The sequence below is a fragment of the Musa acuminata genome, chromosome BXJ3-10, assembly GCF_036884655.1.
Source record: "Musa acuminata AAA Group cultivar baxijiao chromosome BXJ3-10, Cavendish_Baxijiao_AAA, whole genome shotgun sequence".
NCBI classification, from domain to species: domain Eukaryota; kingdom Viridiplantae; phylum Streptophyta; class Magnoliopsida; order Zingiberales; family Musaceae; genus Musa; species Musa acuminata.
The window spans coordinates 27,375,748-27,394,973 of NC_088358.1; the positions used below are offsets into that span (position 1 = coordinate 27,375,748).

Below are 19,226 nucleotides of genomic sequence, written 5' to 3' on the forward strand. Positions count from 1 at the left end.
CTCACCAGGGTGAAGACTCAAGAAGTGATCTGTGAAGTAAACTTTGAGCATCATATATAGGGTACCATCAACCAGCAATGTATGGATGACCAAAAAACCTGTGAGAGAGAAGAAATAACAAAGTCACTTTAATAGGAACACAGATATTTCAACTCGATAACATTGACAACATAATTCATGAAATCCATACAAAGTACAGTAGAACTTATGACTTGTTATATTTGTCTCTATGCTAACATAAGAACTTTACCATATACTGGCTATTTCCCATGATTATTCTTGTAGTAAACATCTAACATTACAAGTTACAATAGGCTAGAGAGGAAAAACATACATAATTTTTGTATGGACTCTCTATGATGATACATAGATTACATACTTGTTCCTTTCACGGAAAGAAGTCCCTTGGATCAGTAACGTATCCTGTCAAAGCTGAAGCAGCAGCCGTATATGGTGAAGCAAGATACATCTGACCCTCTTTGTGACCCATTCTGCCATGGAAGTTCCTATTTGTGGTAGAAACAAATAGGCATGGAACTTCACAACCAGCCTCCTCAAATATTTGAGAACAAGTCTTCCTGCCAGAACTTGGTACCGGGAGGCTATATATCCATTCATACCTACAGAAATTTACAATAATCAACTCAGCAAGCACTGGTACATGCAAGCTCCGATTTGCACCTTTTGCGTGGCAGGAACAAGAAATGTGGGAACTCTTACCTATTTTCCCTGGTCATAAGCAAGAGAATCATCAGTTTAGGTCAACTACAAATATCACAAAGAAGAATTGAGTAAACCAATTTCTTTGAATTCATTACGGTTTCCTATACTGTAAGCATAATCAAAATTCTCAAAGCTTTTTGTCAATCAACAAATTATCGACTCCAGAAAGCAAAAATAATATAGCAAAGGTGTTTCTGAAATCACATTATAGTTTCTAGGTTTTAGTCAGATACTTGGAAATTTATTGGGAATATCATAGCCCATTTGCTTCGACAGCCATCTCAAGCAGCATTTTAGAACAGGCTGTAAGTTCTGGCTCATCAACTGGTGGGTCGATCCAAATATTGTGATGGCATTAATTCTGAAGAACACTTTTCTATCTAAATTGTTTGACAAAGGCCAACAAGCATCATCAAGACGGAAAAAATATAAGCTTAAGACTATTTTAACCCGATCAAAAATTAAGTAATGCAAAATTTTGTTAGGCAAAACATTCTACTCTGAAAATCGGATGACAAAAAAGATAAATGAGACTTATTTTTATAAGGAAACAAATGTTTGCATATATTCAGGAGTTTTAGAATAAAAGAAACAAGCTCATTTTGAGATATCAGGAAAAGGACCATTTGCAATTTTCAAGGCAAGGCATGAAATCTCTTGTACAGCATCTTGTTGCATATCACAGATGATTATTTACATAATAAGTCATTATAACTGAATTTTTAAATTAACTGCTGGAAGGCATTCATAAAATCAGTAGTGCATATCCAAATAATCCATAAGTCATCAAACAGTCCAAGATGGGCATAGTGTGGCAGGGAGACAGCCTAATTATCTTTTTTCAGCACACAGAAGGTGTCCATTGAAGACAAACTAAAACCAATTGCAGAAATTGATTTAAAATACAAAGCCCCTTACTGAAGCTAGGAACACCTTTGCTGCAGCTAAAAAATCCTCCATCTTTCCACCAGTGCAAGAACCTATGTAGGCCCTGTCACTTTTGATGCCCTTGCACTCTCTTGCTAGAGCAATGTGGCTGTACATTTATAACAAAAGATCAGGAATAGTTTGTTAGCAGAAAATGTTATGTTAGCTAATGCTTCCTGTTGAAAAATATAAAATTCTAGATCCAAGTTGACCATAAGAACTAAAGGGATGATCAGTCATCAGTGTAATTTTTCCAAACCTTTGCAACCAATGGTTCCAACTTGGACACATCAATTTTATATTCTTGAATAAACCTATAAAGAATATTTGAATATAATGAATCATGATTTGTTTTACCGGTTCATACTAGTGTACCGACCGATCATCGGTATGATATATACCGACATACCGACACATGGTATGATGGGATGTATCGACAGATTGGTATGTACCGCCCATATCGATTTCTTATCAGATCAGTAGGTACTGCCCATATCAGGCAGTACACAGCAATGCGGCAAACGTTGTAATGAACAAGTAATTACTTCGAGAAAATGATAAGTTACCTGCCTTGGCTAACCCAAAGGATTAACATCAAAAGTTAAGCAGTTACGAACATATTTTAGATGACATAGAGCCGAAAGAATTTCCAGATGAAAAATGGCAGACTTCTGACTAGTGAATTTCTAAAATTGGAACTATCATCACAAAGATAACAAAAAGATAAAATTGATGAGTAAACTTATAAGACTCTCTGCATGGAGAGAACAAAAGATGGTAATAGTTTTCCTGCAAAAGGGAAAAAGTAAAGGACCTACTGGAACTCTTAAACTTCTTCTCTCAAACTCCATTAAATTCCAATGCCTTTCTCAAAATCCCTTTTCCAATGCCTTAGTCATTCATACATTGCATAAATGCCCACGGTTATGGGTTCCACTAAGTCATATATCTTCAGAACCTCCTAAAGTGCTCAGAAATTATTTCCAAACATCTTGATACAGATTCATAGATCTGAAAAATCTCATTGTTGAGCACCTATTTGCAACCTGAAAAGTCAATCTATTTCCCTAGTTTATAGTTTATAACTTTATACCTTGTCAAGACCAAAGATCTGATAAGTGTAAGTATCACAAACTTAGACAACTTTAACAAGGTTTGATTGGGTAAATGATGTTGGATCTTATTTTCTACAGCTAAGGATAGAATGGAAAACTTTTCTCTAAAAGACCATTCAAAAGTTAAGACACTACGATAATAACCATCATGCTAGTATCCTTTAATAGGCATCCTTCATATTGAAGTTGCCTTAATTTATTGGTCATTTTCCTTGAGGATGGTCATACTACACATGTTCAGAAGACCAGTAATGCACTGACTCCATGTCGATATATTGCTTTTCCTTCTATCCTTTGCATTGACATTTTATACATGGGGATTTGGTTGCAGACAGGTGGCTAGTGGTTCAGGTGGGAGCATAATTTGCCTGTAACACTTATGCAAAACAATCAGAAATCATGGTTGCAATCCTTGGGGGTGACAGTCAATGAGGACTCTCATGAAGTTACTCAAAAGAAAAAAAATCCTTGATTGAATTTGCATCAGAAATCAGCATATACCTGAGAGACTTGATTTGTCTAAGATTGGCAGACCAGAAAACAATTTTAGAAATTATCAGCACATTTGTTAGTCGAGAACCAGCATTACAAATACAATTACATGGAAAAGATGGTAAAACAGTATTATATCATGAATGAACCAGAACGGCAACAAATCTACAAACTTAAATTTATAATACCTGGCATTATCATCTCTCTACAAAGGTTCAAAATTCTTGGAAGTTTTATCCTGAAAAAAAATAAGAATGAAATTTTGCATCAAGCAAATTTCTTTCAGAAGTTAAATGACCTGAACAACTCTAGCAAAGGCTATTCTAAATGTGTAACCTTCCTTAGCAACAATAGACAAATAAAACAGTTACTGTTGTTTTTACTAACTAACTGCACTGCAAACATATTAACTAAGGTATTGACTAGAAACATAACACATCAACAAAAAGTACAGCTTCCATACCTCAAGGCACTTGAATGTAGTTTCATCAGCAGAAACAACCCCATTCTTACCCCCAGCTTCGATGACCATGTTGCACAAAGTCATCCTCTCGTCCATCTTGAACAAAAATTATCATGCATCAATTCTAATAAAATCCATTGTAGTAAAAAATATAATTAGTACACATGGTACTTGCACTTAGCCCTTTGACTGTAGAGCCAACAAACTCCATGGATTTTGCACCAGCAACAGTTATTACACCAGTAATCCAGTTAATAAGGACAAAGTAAAAAAGAACGTCATTAAAGACAATATGGACTCAATAAGATGTCGAGTAATCCAACCTACTTGCAAAATCAAATCCTTGGGAAGCAAATAGTTTGGCATTGCTCCATCTAATATAAACCTTAGGGTACAAGGAAACAGAAATTAAGCTGTCAACAAACTGCAACTAGGTGATAAAGAGCACTTTTAAGCAATTCATTCCAATATTTACTACAAGGGAAATCGTTATGAGGAAGTCAACATCATTATTCCAACAGAAAGACTGAATTTGAGCAACATCCACAGGAAAAATGATTGAAGTGGAAAAGGAAATTTTCATGCTTTTTCAGCACTAGAATTTGCATGTGATGCATCACATGTCATTCTCCACTATGGCCCTGTTCAGAGTTGAAGACCACATACTTTCATGTCTGTTTAGACCTCACACCACGCCACTTGCTTAAAATAGTAAAAGCAATATCTCAGAATTTTGCACTCAGTCATTACTCAACATTGAGAAAAGTTTTGTAGTAATGAAGAATAAATCAGAAAATTTATCAAGAGTTTAGCTGATAAACCACTTTTAACAGTGTTTTTGCCAAAAGAAGACTAGTTTAGCCAGAATAAACAAATATAAGACCAGTGGAGATAATGAAATGAAACTAGAGGCAATTAAGTGAACCAATGGCCTTAAAGAGTTCATTAACGAGATTAATTTGCAAAGTGTTGCCAGACTTCAAAAGCCCACCATGCTTTTGCCATGATATCCAAAATATGCAGTCTAATTTGTGTAGGAAACAATCTATAATTTTGTAACAGAAAAAATAAATGCACAAATGAGAAACACTATGTGTTGTGCATATAAACATCAAACAGAAAACTTTAGCAACCTTCAAAAGGAGCTTCCCAGTTCCCATGACAAAACCTGCATCGGCGTTGCCAATTCCAGTAGCAAATTTCCCGAAAGCACCAGCATTACATGTGTGGGAGTCTGTGCCGAGTAAAACCTGTGAATCTCAAATTCTTTAGAACAGAATAAGATATAGATACCAAACTGTATGTTAGATGGCTACTATAAGTTCATGCACCTCCCCGGGTCTACAATGGTGTTCTTGTGCAAGCATAATGTGGCATACACCTTTGTAATCTGGATTAGCCCGCAGTTTTGAAAAAGGAACATAAGAAATAACAAGCATACTGAGAAAGGGTTGATATTCATAAAGAAAAATCAAGAATATCTAATATCCTAAAATTACCAAGAACTTGAATACCATAAAAATACTTAATGTTCCACTCTAAGCAGAAGTCCCTCAAAATATCCACATTCCTGTTTGCACATTCATCACTAGTAAATATATAGTGATCTGGTATCACAACAATCTTTTCACGATCCCAAACCTGAGATTTACAATTCAAGTGGTGTTAAAAAAAGAGAGTGTGCAATCTTAAATGCCACCTTACAACAGCAGGCAAGGGATTGCAGATGAAGGCTGTCAAAATTTAAACATGAACAGAGAATATTAAGATTAAAAATCAGAAAACCTGAAAGACATGTTTTCATAGTATTGTATTTGAAATTTTGAAAACTATACATTTGAAGATTTGGAAACCTTCAATAATACTGTTTTTAGAAGTTTTTAAAAGAATTCATGAATCCCAAAATGCAAAACTATCTACTGCTATTCTGCATTTTTTTCGACTGCTCTCATTCATGTTAATGCTGTATTTTATGTTAGCATAAGAAAGCATGAAGTACAACAGAAAAGTTACAAGATAAAGCTTCAAAAAAGAAAATAATACTGTATAACATGACAGATTCACTCGAAGAGAAGAAATCGGTTAGAACATCAACGATTGCACGATCTTGTTTACATAAAGTATAATCAAGCTTTGAAGACTCGTCATGATTTGAAAAATAGATTTGATTCAATCTCATTGCAAGATATTGATGATTCAAATGAGTGGTTAGTAGGAGAAATGGGTGCTAACTTGCAAGATGCTGAAGACGAGCTTGTATTTGAAGATGATAGATTGACGTGGGGAGATGTGACAAGAGCTTCAGGTGCTGGAGAATTACAAACATATACAAGACAGATGTCAAAGAGAAAAATGAGTGCAAAAGCATCAAGCTCGGCTCCTGCTATTGTTGAAGACATAGAGAATGAAACATATCTTGATGAAGAGGAAGGAATCGAAGAACAAGAGGAAGAAGACGAATTCAATGAAGATGATTTGTGTGAAAATGACGATAATATTGATTATGATGAATGACTTTGATGTAAAATTTTAATGTTTTGAATTTTGAAATTTTTTGTTAATGTGACATTGTGATTTTGTATCTTAGATTTTCTTAATTTAATAGCATATTTTTATTTAAAATTTTAAATAATTATATTTATTAATTATATTATATATTTTTATATTTTAGCGCCTCGCTTCGCTCGGGCGAGCGCCTAACGCCTCGGGCGTTTTTGGACCTTGGCGCCTTTTGGCGCCTAACGCTTTTTAAATCACTGATAATACATCACCTATTAATTTGGTAATAAATAAATAGCATCCTTTTTGTCCTTGTAGTGTGCCAAACATTCTGCTCCAAGAGTACCAGTCAACCTGCCAACTGGTGTTTGAATTATGACTTTAAATCTGACAGGTTCATTTAATGAACTATTTGTGATAACAATGCTCTGGAGGCAAGGGCTTTAAATTGCTTAATCGATATGGTCTGCCTCTCAGGGTTCCTTGGCCTCTCCACGCTATGCAGTTGAGAAACGAGGATAAGACTAACTACAAAGTATATTAGATATCTGGTGGAAAGGATAGATAAGCACTAGAAATCTCCTGGAGATGAGGAGAGTTTGGGAAATTTCTCACTGATGACGTGCAAGAGAAAGGGAAAACGAGATTTTAAATCACCATTAAGACCTTGTAACAATATCAATCACCAATAAGATGTCAATGCCAAGGAGAACAGCATCAGCCATTAATGGATAGATGTGCTTGTGTACGTGTATATATATAAGGATGTGTGTGAATGTGTAGTTCCTTAATCTCCTTTCCTTTCTTTTGTGTTTTCATTTTCTTTTCCCTTCAGCCAACATATAAAGCATGCCAGATTATGCCAATGGCATGAGTTGATCCATCAGCTGGCAAACACAAGATATTCTTCATGAGAAAAACCTTACTTTCCATCAAAAACCAGCCTGCAACCGTTGAATCCTTCATTGAACTACATATATCTAATAATGAATATAAAAGTTTCCCAATGCACATTCCTAATAGTTAAATATTTATTTCAATAGAAGCTTCATGTCAACAGCTAAGATGAATTGGTATGTGATTATTATATTGTAGATGTCAAAGGCTCTTGAATCGTAACTAGTGTCTATTTGGTTTAAGATGATCCTATCAAAACATAAATCATTACGTAAAAGGTAATTGATGTTAGGATCAAGAGCGGCACTAAAAGGGGGGGTGAATTAGTGCAGCAAAAAAATTACGTTAGTTTGAAAATCTCCGTACGATAAAAACTGATTCCGACAAAAACCGTTTTGTTTTTCTTGAATGAGTAGACAAGAGGGGATTGGACAGTTTGTAATGAAGTAAAGTTGAATGCAGTAAGGAATGAACATACCGGAATTTATAATAGTTCGATCGTTGTGACCTACATCCACTTCTGATTCCTCCTCCGTCGAGGTCATCGTTATTTATTTGAATGATGCCTTATTTCAATATGGCATATTGATAGGGGAGTTTGGTTTAAACTCCGTCATCAATTAGTTGTCATCATCAAAAAGGGGGAGATTGTTGAATCTCGGATTTTGAGGATGAAATCAATCGATGAGTTTCGATCTAATCTGTGTTTTGACTGACGCAGGGCTAACTTTGATCAGAAAAGGCAAATTGATTAAAGCAAGAAGAATCGGATGTTGGGCCGGAGTGAATATGTCAGAAGATTGGACGTCAGGCCGGAGGATTGGTCGATGTGTCGGCAGAAGGCTTCGTGCCGTGAATTCGGACATCGGGCCGAAGGATTGGACATTGCGCCAAGGAGATCGGAAGTTGCGGGAGTCAACATGTCGATTGGGCAATATGTCGAAGGAGAGGACAATGCGCCGAATGATCGGACGAAGCGCCGGAAGAACCAATGACATGCCGGAAAACATATGATTAAGTGCTTTGTAATAATTTGCCTAGATCGAGTTAGTTTAGGTCTAATTGAGTCAGTATTGGGGTGAAACAATGCCAACTCAATTAGGGGCCAATTGGGCCTAAATTGAGAATGATTTGGGCTCATTGGGAGGCCTATTCAGTGACCCAAATGTTGGGTCAGGCGGTGGCACCGCCAAAATAGGCGGTAGAACCGTTTGTGAGTTGGAAAACTCAAAAAACCCGGTCTCCGAGGCTGTCAGGCGATGGTACCGCCAGACTGGGTGGTGTTACCTGTTGAATCTCAGATTTTGATGATGAAATCAATTGATGAGTTTGTGATCTAATCTGCGTTTTGAATAACGCAGGACTAGCTCGATCAAGGAGAGGTAAATTGATTAAAGCAGGAGGAATCGAACATTGGGCCGAAGTGAACATGTCAAAAGATTGGACGTTAGGTCGGAGGATTGGTCGATGTGTCGGCAGAAGGCTCGTGTCGTGAATTCGGGCATCGGGTCGAAGGATCGGACATTGCGCCAAGGAGATCGAAAGTTGCGGGAGTCAACATACTGATTAGACAATACGCCGAAGGAGAGGATGATGCGCCGAAGGATCGGATGAGCGCCAGATGAACCAATGACATGCTGGACAAAGGATTCATGTTTTGTAATCATTTATCGAAATAGTTTAAGAGGCTAATTGAGTTAGCTTTTGGTGTAATCATGCTAACTCAATTAGGGGGCAATTGGGCCTTAATTGGGATTGATTTGGGCTCATTGGGAGGCCCATTCAGTGACCCAAAAGTTGGGTCAGGCGATAGCACCACCAGAACAAGCGATGGAATCGTCTATGAGTTGTAAAACTAAAAAAACTCGATCTCCCAGACTGTCAGGCGGTGGTACCACCAGGCTGGGCGGTGGTACCGCCCAGTGTCAGGCTGCAAGCGGTGATACCGTCTGTACCCCAAAATCTCGGGGATTTAAATTTTGGCTCCAAGTTTTGAAGTCATTTGGGTCTATAAATACCCCAGCTATTCTTGCATGGAGTAGGAAGAAAGGTGAACAAAAACTTTGTGTTTCTAAAGTTGAAAACCCTTGTAAAGCATAGAGTCCCTCCTCCTAAAGTTTAGAGATCATTCTAAGAGAGAGTGTGAGGGAAGCTTTGTAAAAAAGGGTTGTAAAGGTTCTCTCCTGAACTTGTCAAAAAGAGAATCGAGTTGTAAGGGTAATTGATCTTCGCCCATTGAAGGAAGATCGTTAGTGGATGCTAGTGGCCTCGACGGAAGGGGAATCGGTGGAGTGGATATAAGTCACGACGACCGAACCATTATAAAAATCTGGTTTGTATTTCTTTTGTGCAATTTACCTTTACTGCAAACTACTTTACTTTCACTACGCTTCCAAATGCTTTCAAGTTAAACATATTACATATACGGGCTTTGTCGGATATCGGATTTAATCAAAATAAAATTTTAAACTGACGTGATTTTTATCCGCTGCACTAATTCAACCCCCCCCTTCTCTATTAGTGTCAACTCGTTCCTAACAGTACTGCCTAATGACAGTGTGTCAAGCGATGGTACCGCCCAGTATCAAGCTACAAGCGGTGGTACCGCTCAATGCAGGCGATGGTATCGCCCGTACCCGGAAGACCCGGAAGTTTAATTTTTAGCTCCATTTTTTAAACCATTTAAGGTCTATAAATACCCCACTTGGGCAGCAAGAAAGGAGCAAGAATTCTTAAGGAAAAAACTGAATAAACTCTACCAAAACATTGAATTCCCTCCTCCTAGTGCTTAGAGTTAGTCCTAAGAGAGATGTGTGAGGGAATACTTGTAAAAGAGTGACTTGTAAAGGTTATCTCCTAAACCCGTGAAAAGGAGAAAGCGTTGTAAAGAGATGGTTGGTCTTCGCTTATTGAAGGAAGACTATTAATGGACGCTGATGACCTCAACGGAGGAGGAATCAGAAGTGGATGTAGGTCACAACGACCGAACCATTATAAATTTCGGTGTGTTCATTCCTTACTGCCTAATCTCTTTATTGCATTCAACTTTACTTCGTTACATATTGTTTTACTTCCTCATTACTTTTATTGCACACCCTTCCATACGCTTTTAAAGTTAAACTCTCTTTGTCGAAACGATTTTATCGAACGAGATTTTTGACTTGACGTATTTTTATCCGCTGCACTAATTCACCTCCCCCTCTTAGTGCCGACTCGATCCTAACAATTAATTATAGCATTCTTATTTGATTAAAAATGTATTATAAATAAACAATATTTACCTTTTCGGATCTAAAGAAAAAGAGGCAGTATAAATGAAATGAATAGCCAACTTTGTCGTTTTGAACTAAAAGCTACCTTTGCGTTCTGACCAAATTCTTTCTTAAAGATTCCAAACATCCCCAGGGCCACAGACATCATGAGTCATCAAGACATCAACAGTCACCCAAACATTCTCTCCAGGTTCCAGATGCGTCTTCTGAGTAATCAAGACATCAACAGTCACCCAAACATTCTCTCCAGGTTCCAGATGCGTCTTCTCTGATGCCCGCGCAAGGATCTTCTCCGTCATCGTCATTGCTTGCTTGACCTGCAAATTGCAAAAGGCGCAAAAAAACACAAAATAAGAAACCTTAAACACTAAAGAACACATCAAAAGAACCCACGTCAAATCAGAAGGAATGGATTCCCAAACTGAGCCGGTGATCGATGGAGAGCAGGGAGATCGGGCAGGCGCCGCAACTGCAAGCACTTTGTTCAAGGCGTGCTTCCAGCAACGACGCGCTCTCATCGAAGGCGAGAAGCATGACGTGAAGCCAGAATCCTTCAGCTAAAGAAAAGAGGTCGATCAGACACTTCCCTCTAGTATGAGATGGGCTTTGGCTAACGAGATCGCACCTTTGCGCCGAAGATCGCGGAGCTCGAAGCCATGAGCGACGATGCCGTGCTTCTTACGTAGAAATCTTCAACATAACCCTACAAGAACGGATCGGGGAAACGGAACCGACGATTAGCAGAGCATGAGAAGCATAAATATCGTCGCGGGTTTTACATATCAATTATTGAAATTAATATATCTTTAAATATTTTAAAATGCTTTGTTTCTAAATTTAAATTTAGAGGTGTAAATGTAAATATAGACATTATCAATTTAGCAACGATAAATCTGAAATAATCTTAGAGGAATTCAAGCAAGCTTGTTGAGTATATATGATAAACTCAAAATTAGAGAAACTAATATTGGAGGGTATATTTGTAAATTATCACTAACGAGTATATTTTGCCGCCGCGCTGACCGGGAATTGAGGAGGGTTTCTTAGGGCCGCCTAATAGTGGATCCGATCCGAAACGGATGATTGGATCCGATCCGAACGGAGTGGATTGTCTTCCGGCATCCAAAACGCCGTCGACCACCACCTCTCGCAGGACATCGACGAGGGCAGCGCACCACCGTGAAGCATGATGGCCTTTCTACTTAAGATCACCGCACCGCCTCCGACTCCAAAAAGAGCGGCCGCCAAACCTTGAGCACAGTGTGTTGTTATGAACAGTTTTAAGTCATCTCTAACTCTCTCTTGCAGTAGTCGGCGTCAACAAGAAGCCGCTGCCATCAGTTCATTCGTCGACAGCCATGACTGAGAGAAACTGGTGCAAGAAGACCAGGAAATTTGCGTACTGGAATATGTTCCTCGACACCTTTTTCATGGTCTCATAAGATCTTCCCTTACTATTAACAGATTCGGACGCAACCTTGAGCCTCAGGTCCTCTTCCTCTCTAGGTGGCATGTTTGTCGGAACTTAGCATCCGGGGAAGAACATCCAAAGGCCATTGTAAAATAGAATCTGTGACATTTTGGAACCATGAGATAGATTGAGAAATAATTGCAATACAATACTTCAATGAGATTATTTGCCATGTTACAGGAAGCAAAAGAAACTTCCTGAGTTGTGAAACTAGTGAGCTACAAAAGCATTCTATCAATGAAGCATATCAAAACATTTGATATCCTAAATCCAGTAAATCTCAAGGTAATATGGAAAGTTAAACCACAATGTGTGATAAGAAAGAAGACAGAAAAAACATGATTGATATAAACAATTTAGAAACATGCTGTAAAGGGAGAGATGCAAACATGATTTATCTGTGCAAACTATCATGTTACCTTTCCATTTTTTTCCAAATACAATTCTTGTGGACCATCAGCAAAACAATTGCCAGATCAGTATTTCAAATCGTGCTTTAAAGCTTCTCTTGATATCAAAAGAGAAAAAATATTTGCACAACATTTCAAATTCCTTGCCAGGCTTACAGTCATCTATATCACCATTCAAGATTATTATTCCTGTCCAGAAGTATGAAATATTTCATCACCTCTCCCCAACAGCTTGCACTTAACTCGTGCAATTCTACAAGCCAACAGCAAATAAATTATACCCCACATTCCACAGATTTTTGCTCATCTGGGCAATCTTTATTCAGAAAATATGTAAAACTAACTTTAAAACGGTAGCAAAAGAACTTTGAATGAAACCTTTCATTGTGATATTGAATTAACCATAAATAAGAACAATATAGAATCAGAGGGAAAAAACTGATAATCAGTATGTATAATGCTGATGTCTAACCATTAACCAAGCAACCAACAAAAAATGTGTTTGAGAGAAAGTGATAAATACGTTTTTAATGTCAAGAAATAGAACAGCTGTTGAATTAATCATTTGTATCCCATACATAGAACCATAATTAAATTGTTGTAAAATACGTGGAAAATGGTAGTAAGGTAGCTGCATGGAGTAGGAAAAAGACTAGCATCATCATCAAGCAGTCAAGAAATATGCTGGCTTTCCACTTGATAGCAAGTCAAAAATGTAGAGAATAGGAAATGGCCTTGATAACCATGCTTCCACTGCTAATTTTCATAAGAAAGTCTTCAGTAGCAGGTCAGTAGTCTCAATGATATCCTCCTCATGTTGTCACAGTTAACAATGTTCTGTCAGTCTTATCTCATGCATTATGTAATATTGGTTATATTAGACATGATGTTTGGAGAAATTATTGCTAAAAAAAGTCTGCTCAATAGTTGCTATCATTCCTTCTGGTTCAAAATCACTGAATATGGGTACCAACATCCATGTCCTTCCAATGCCATTTTGTTTCAAGGATTACCAAGTACCAACTAAACCACATCCTCCAAAGCGTGAAGGCAGTAAAAAAAGCTTGGTTATCCATTTGGAAATATGCCATGTAAATGCTCCACCAATTAGAGTTTCCACTTCTTACATGAAAATACCAATAACAAAACCGAAAACAGATTGCTCAAATAAGGGTTGCTATCTGCAAAGATTGGAACCATCACATTCCTATCAATGAAATTATAATGGAGAAATAGAAAATTATTGCCAATGTTTTGAGGGAGCTACAGCAGAATCATGAGAACAATACTTGCTGTGACATTACCATACAAAAGTCTGTGGCAGGTTATGTTAAATTTGCATGAGCATGAGAAGGTCATAATGATCATAAAACAGGAAACAAAACCAATAAGATAACAGATAAATGGTGCAGCATACATACAGTGCACATTTAAGTCCATCCAAATTATGGTTCCAACTTTTCCGATGTGCTTTCTCCAAGTGCATCACAATAGCATCATGGGTTGACCTGAATCTTTCCTATGAGCAGAAACAATTATTATCATTATGGAAAGGAAGATAAATAAACCTTTTGACCATAATCCAGCACTTATGCAAAACTAAAAACATTAATTTTAACCATTTTTGCTACATCAAAGCATCACAACTAAAGCACATGCCCTGGTGCTAATGAGAACTCAGCACAATCCTGGGTTAGTTTCTGCTAAAACTAATATCAGATCTGATGAGATGATTAAACAAGAAATGAAAAGAAGCTAGGACTGTACATCTACAATCAGTTTTGGTTCCTTCCCAGTCTCTACTCAGAACTCAGGCTTGAATGCCTGAAAAATATATTCCCTTGACATTGGTGAGCAAAGTAGTGCGACCACTGATGCATAAAAACTGGCTACGGCACTGATCCAAAATGCCCCCACTGACATCCAACCATCATCTCTGCCACCACTTGCACCTATCGCCTTCCCTGCAGGCAAGTTTGCTTCTGTATCACATCCCTTCCCTGAAAACTCCATACAGAGTGCCGGATTTCCAGCAAATGCACCTGGAAACCTTTGGAGCCCCTCCCTTGTTGGCACAGGCCCTGACAGGCAATTGTAGGAGAGGTTTAGTGCCTCCAGCTCCCTGAGCACAGAGATGCTTGCTGGGACCTCTCCGGAGAGTGAATTGTGTGAAAGATCTAGCCTTTTAAGCTTCCCCATCTTCTCAAGATTTCCGGGGATGCGGCCAGCAAGGTCATTGTATGAAAGATTCAGGTACTCCAAACCCTTTAACCCAATCAATCCCTCAGGTATCTCTCCTCGAAGAGCATTATTGGACAAATCAATTCCCACTTGTGAGTGTAGCTTGTAATTGAATTCCAGTTGCCGACTACCAGCAAAGTTCACTGAGACTGGAACCAGGACCATGCTGAAGCCATCATAAGGCTCATTAGAATTGCCATTGAACTCATCACTGACAATGAAGTCTCCGTCTGGAATATATCCTGAGAAGTGATTACCAGAGAGATTGAGTGACCGTAGGTACTGAAACGAGAACATCCAGTTTGGGAGGTCACCCGATAAATGGTTGCGAGCTAGCGAGAGGAACCGGAGATTCTGCCACTTGAGAATGGCTCCACTAAGCTCGCCCCCAAGGTCATTAGAACTGAGGTCGACGACCTCGAGCGATTTGCAACCTGCCAAAGGAAGAGGAATCTCACCAGAAATCCGGTTCCCAGCTAAGTCCAGGATACGGAGGCTGTCAAGGGCATCAAGCTCTGGGTGGAGGGCACCAGAAAGGTTGTTATGATCCAACTTGAGCTGCCAAAGCTGAAAACAACCCGCGAGGCTGACAGGAATTGGACCAGAGAGGAAATTGTAAGAAAGATCAAGAGACTGGAGATAGGTCAGGTTCCCAATTGCAACTGGGATCTCTCCAGTAAGCTGATTCTGTGACAAGAAAAGTCCTTGCAAGCTCCTTAGTTCCGTCATCTCTGCTGGAATCTCGCCCGAGAGCTGATTCCTCGAAAGATTTAGAAGCAACAATTCAGCTCTCTCTGGTTCCTCGACTAGGCTGCCTGGAATCGGACCAGATAGCTCATTTGAGCTCAAATCAAGAACCTGGAGCTTATCGGAGAAGATGAGCCTGGGCGATATCCTGTATTGTAGACCATTCGAAGAGAGATTCAGCTCCAACAATGATCTCAGCGACGAAATACAAGTGGGGATTCCGCCGACGAGGGCGTTACTCGCAAGATTGAGTGCCGTGAGGGAGCCTGTCGATGCCGAGAAGCACGGGAGGGTCCCCGAAAGCTGATTCTGGGAGAGGTTGAGATGAACTAAAGGCTGCTCGAAATCTTTCAACTCGCCCACCAAGCGGTTGCCGGAAAGATCAAGAAATTTCAGCGACGAGAGATGGAACAAACCCTCCGGAATCTCTCCCTGGAGTGAAGTCGATCCAAGATCGAGTCTTTTCAACCTGTAAGAGAAGGTGCCAATCCATTCCGGAAACAAACCCCCAACACCAGGGTTCCCAGACAGCACGAGCTCCTCAAGTTGCCAGAGCCCGGCCATCTCTGGCGGAAGCGATCCTTGGAGCTTGTTCCGGCCGAGGTCGAGGGTTCTGAGAGCCTGGAGGCGACCAAAGCAACGCGGAATGGGGCCGGAAAAGTCATTGCCGGAAAGGACTAGGGTTTCGAGGAGGGAGAGGTTGCAGAGGAGCTCAAGCGCGGCGCCAGAGAGGCCCGAATCGCCGAGGTTGATTCGGAAGACCCGGCCGGTCCGGTTCTCGCAGGAGATACCGGCCCAGGTGGTGCAATTGGACCCGTTCCAGCTCGCCAGTCTCAGCCGCGGGTCGTTGAGCTGCGATCGGAAGCGGAGGAGGGCGTCCCGGTCTCCGGCGTCGAGACCGAGCCCCGCCTCCTCAGCGGCGGCGACCAACGAGGTCAGGAGGAGTAGGAGGAGGGAGACGAACTTACGGTCCAAAGCCGCCATTGCGGAAGGAGGGAGAGGAGACGAGTGCGTTTGTGGGGAGTGGAAGGAACGGAGATTGGGGAAAGAGGAAGAGGGGAAGAACGAGAGAGCGGCAGGCGACGACGATGAGAATGATGCTCGCTTTGGAGCCGACATTCCGCTTGGAAAGGTGAGATTATTCGCCATTAAAGCGCAGGTGCGCGAGACCAGATTTTGTTTTTAATTTTATTCTGGACGAATTTTCGAAAAACTCCTTATTTTTGATAATTTTCCGTGGAACTCCCTAACTTTATGTAAAATAAATATCTTACTCCTATCCATCCCCTATACATCTTTCTCCTCTCTCGTCAGACCCGTCGTTGCCTCCACCCTATTCTCTCTCTCTCTCTCTGCACCATCCTACGTGCATTACTCTCACTATTCTTGCTACCTGGTGCCATAGGTGAGCCACACAAGGGTAAGTACTTTGGGGCCAGTAGAGTTCACGAAGATAAAGACAAGTTGAATGAGGGTAACAATATTAAGCGGAGGTAACGACCGCAAAGATAAAATAATCATTTTGAAAACAAAAGGGTACTCTATAAAAAATTTAAAAAAATTTAAAAAACGCTAGCTTAGCATTTTTAAAAAATATATTTTTTTCAATAATTCATCTTTATTTATTTATTATGTTTTGTGCTCAGATGCTCGCTTGGTTATGGTATTAAAAATATTTTATTAATAATAATTATATAAACCCAAACAAGACTATTAACTCGGTGTTCGTATAATAAAAACGATTTCGGTAAGAAAGTCGATTCGAAAATTACTTTTAACTTAGATCAGACGAAGTGCAATTAAAGTAAAACTATGGAGGTAGTTTGCAGTTAAGATAGAGAACAGAAAGTAAATACAAACTGAGATTTAGAGTGGTTCGATCAATCTTGACCTACATCCACTTTTAGCTTCCTCCTCCGATGAGGTCACCGACGTCCACTAGAGGTTTTCCTTCAATAGACGAAGACCAATCATCCTTTTACAGTTTCACTCCTTTTGACTGACTTTGGAGACAACCCTTACAGAATTTTCTTTCATCTCTTGAAAGATCAAAACTTGGAAGAAAAGAGAGAGGAGAACTTCTAGCCTTTACAACACTTTTGAACTCTAAAATCACATAGTAAGATCAAGCTTTCGGTGCCCTTTCATGCAGGAAAGAGTGGGGTATATATAGGCCCCAAACTGGTTTGAATTTGGAGCTCAAAAATATCATTTTCCGGATTTCTGGGGTCCCGGCGATACTACCTCCTGACTAGGGCGGTACAACCACCTGACAACTCGGAGACTGAGCCTCTAGGCGGTGCCACCGTCTGATAAGGGCGGTTGCACCGCCCAATCTCGCTCGGAAACTGAGCCCAAGTGGTGCCACCGCTTGACTGGGGTGGTTGCACCGTTGAGTCTCGCTCGGAGACTGAGCCCAAGCGGTGCCACCGCCCGGCAGAAATTTTGGTTCGAATAGGTTGATCCATTCGGCCCAATTTGGGTGTATCAAGGGCCAAATTGCCCCCATATTAAGTTAATGATATCACCTCTCATTCCTAACTTAATCTACATGCTAACTACGATATTTCTTAAGACATTTATTGCAACTTGCTCCGGTGCGTCAATCGCTTCTTCCGGCGAGCTTCCGGCGAACATCCGACGAACCTTCGGCGATGCTCCAGCGGACTTCCGGCAAACTCCTGGACTTGCGATGATCCACTTGGCGAGTTCTAATGAGTTTCTTTGGCAAGCTCCTGGACTTCTTGGATTTGTTCTCGCAGAACCTCCGACGACCGTCCAGACTTCCGTCGAACTCTCAAACTCCAAATGTGATCATAGTTTCGACTTCGGTGCAACTCCTACTGCATGTCTTACTTCCATCGTAGTTAATCCTGCACATGTAAAACAAAACTTCGATCGAGATAATTAATCTTAAGCAATTAACCAAGTTGTCTGGCATGTCATTGGTCCCTCGACGCTTTGTCTGATTCTTCGGCGTATCGTCCTCTCCTACGGCTTATTGCCCAATCGGCTAGTTGACTCCGCAACTCCGATATCCTTGGCACAATACTCGCTCTTCTTCGTCTGATGCCTAAGTCCATGGCCCGAAGCCTTATGTCGATACGTCGACCAATCCACCGGCCCGACGTTCAATCTTTTGACATGTTCCTCGGGCACAACATGATTTTTTCTGTTTTAATTGTCTCATCATGATCAAAGCATCCTACATCACTTAAAACATAGATTAAAATATAAACATAATTATCAATTGGTTTAATCATTAAAATACGAGATTCAAGGTAGAATAATAATCGCAACAATGAAATATAAAATGAACGATTCCTTCGAACAAAAAAAAAAAATCTTAGTTGATTCACTTGTCCATGCACTTTTATTAATATCCTACACAATGCTTTTAAACCTGAATACTCCTTAGTAATCTCAAATTTTATAGTCAATTATTAATATCCTACACATGCGCTTTTCAACGAAAAAAAATAAAAAAAATCAATTAAGATCTTGGAGCTAAGTTGAATCATCACATCTTCGCCTAGTTTGAATATGAAAGTATAACCATTTACATCAAGCATATTTTCTAGAAAAAAAAATTAAAGTTGATAATGAAAATCCCAAGCTATGTTGAATCTTTGCATCATCACCTAAAAGGAAAGGAAAGACTATTATCTTCCAACTTGATAAGCATAAGGGAAGTGAATTAGGTGAACTCAGGAGATGAATACAAGGAAAGTGAATATATAAAATAATAATAATAATTTTAAAAAAATCATTATTGATTCCAAAAAATATTTTTAGTTATGTTTGATGGTAACTGATTTTTCTATTTTTTGTCACCCGATTTTCAGGTGTCAAGTCTCCATATGATACATATGCCCATTGAATATTTTGATATTGCATATATATCGTTTTGAATATTTAAATTCTCAATATATGATACTCTTAAATATCTGCTCAATAATCTTATGTTAA

The 19,226-nt window shown here is 39.5% G+C and overlaps 2 protein-coding genes across 3 annotated transcripts; both read right to left on the reverse strand.

The window, feature by feature from the left end:
* Window positions 1-388: 388 nt before the first annotated feature.
* On the reverse strand, window positions 389-11,046 carry LOC103969771 (3-isopropylmalate dehydratase large subunit, chloroplastic-like). Its single transcript, XM_065171505.1, has 12 exons — window positions 11,014-11,046; window positions 10,514-10,705; window positions 5,246-5,361; window positions 5,052-5,160; window positions 4,854-4,970; window positions 3,721-3,816; window positions 2,744-2,761; window positions 2,609-2,661; window positions 1,642-1,759; window positions 819-829; window positions 721-729; window positions 389-620 (listed from the first exon to the last, which is right to left on the reverse strand). Exons 1-12 carry the CDS (start codon window positions 11,044-11,046, stop codon window positions 389-391), a joined length of 1,104 nt encoding a protein of 367 aa, XP_065027577.1.
* Window positions 979-16,398, reverse strand: LOC135585855 (receptor-like protein CLAVATA2). Of its 2 annotated transcripts, XR_010501930.1 has the most exons (9): window positions 14,037-16,398; window positions 12,279-13,788; window positions 11,387-11,958; window positions 11,014-11,091; window positions 10,474-10,945; window positions 4,854-4,970; window positions 3,721-3,816; window positions 3,446-3,495; window positions 979-1,759 (listed from the first exon to the last, which is right to left on the reverse strand). XR_010501930.1 is itself a non-coding variant. In XM_065172194.1 (2 exons), exon 1 carries the CDS (start codon window positions 16,374-16,376, stop codon window positions 14,073-14,075), a length of 2,304 nt encoding a protein of 767 aa, XP_065028266.1. In that variant the 5' UTR covers window positions 16,377-16,398; the 3' UTR covers window positions 12,030-13,788; window positions 14,037-14,072. The 2 variants fall into 2 exon arrangements, 1 of the variants encoding a protein (XP_065028266.1); XM_065172194.1 differs by lacking the exons at window positions 979-1,759; window positions 3,446-3,495; window positions 3,721-3,816; ... (2 more) ...; window positions 11,014-11,091; window positions 11,387-11,958 and having other exon boundaries at window positions 12,030-13,788.
* Between the last annotated feature and the right edge of the window lie 2,828 nt (window positions 16,399-19,226).

What these genes read in the sequence shown, in the direction of transcription:
- LOC103969771 (XM_065171505.1), bottom strand. Translation starts at nt 11,046, where the DNA reads ATGGCTTCGAGCTCCGCGATCTTCGGCGCAAAG. An exon ending in ATGTCTGTGGCCCTGGGGAT is followed by an intron (nt 5,362 to 10,513) that starts GTTTGGAATCTT and finishes TGTAAATCTCAG; the next exon opens with GTTTGGGATCGTGAAAAGAT. An exon ending in ACCATTGTAGACCCGGGGAG is followed by an intron (nt 4,971 to 5,051) that starts GTGCATGAACTT and finishes TGAGATTCACAG; the next exon opens with GTTTTACTCGGCACAGACTC.
- LOC135585855 (XM_065172194.1), bottom strand. Translation starts at nt 16,376, where the DNA reads ATGTCGGCTCCAAAGCGAGCATCATTCTCATCGTCGTCGCCTGCCGCT.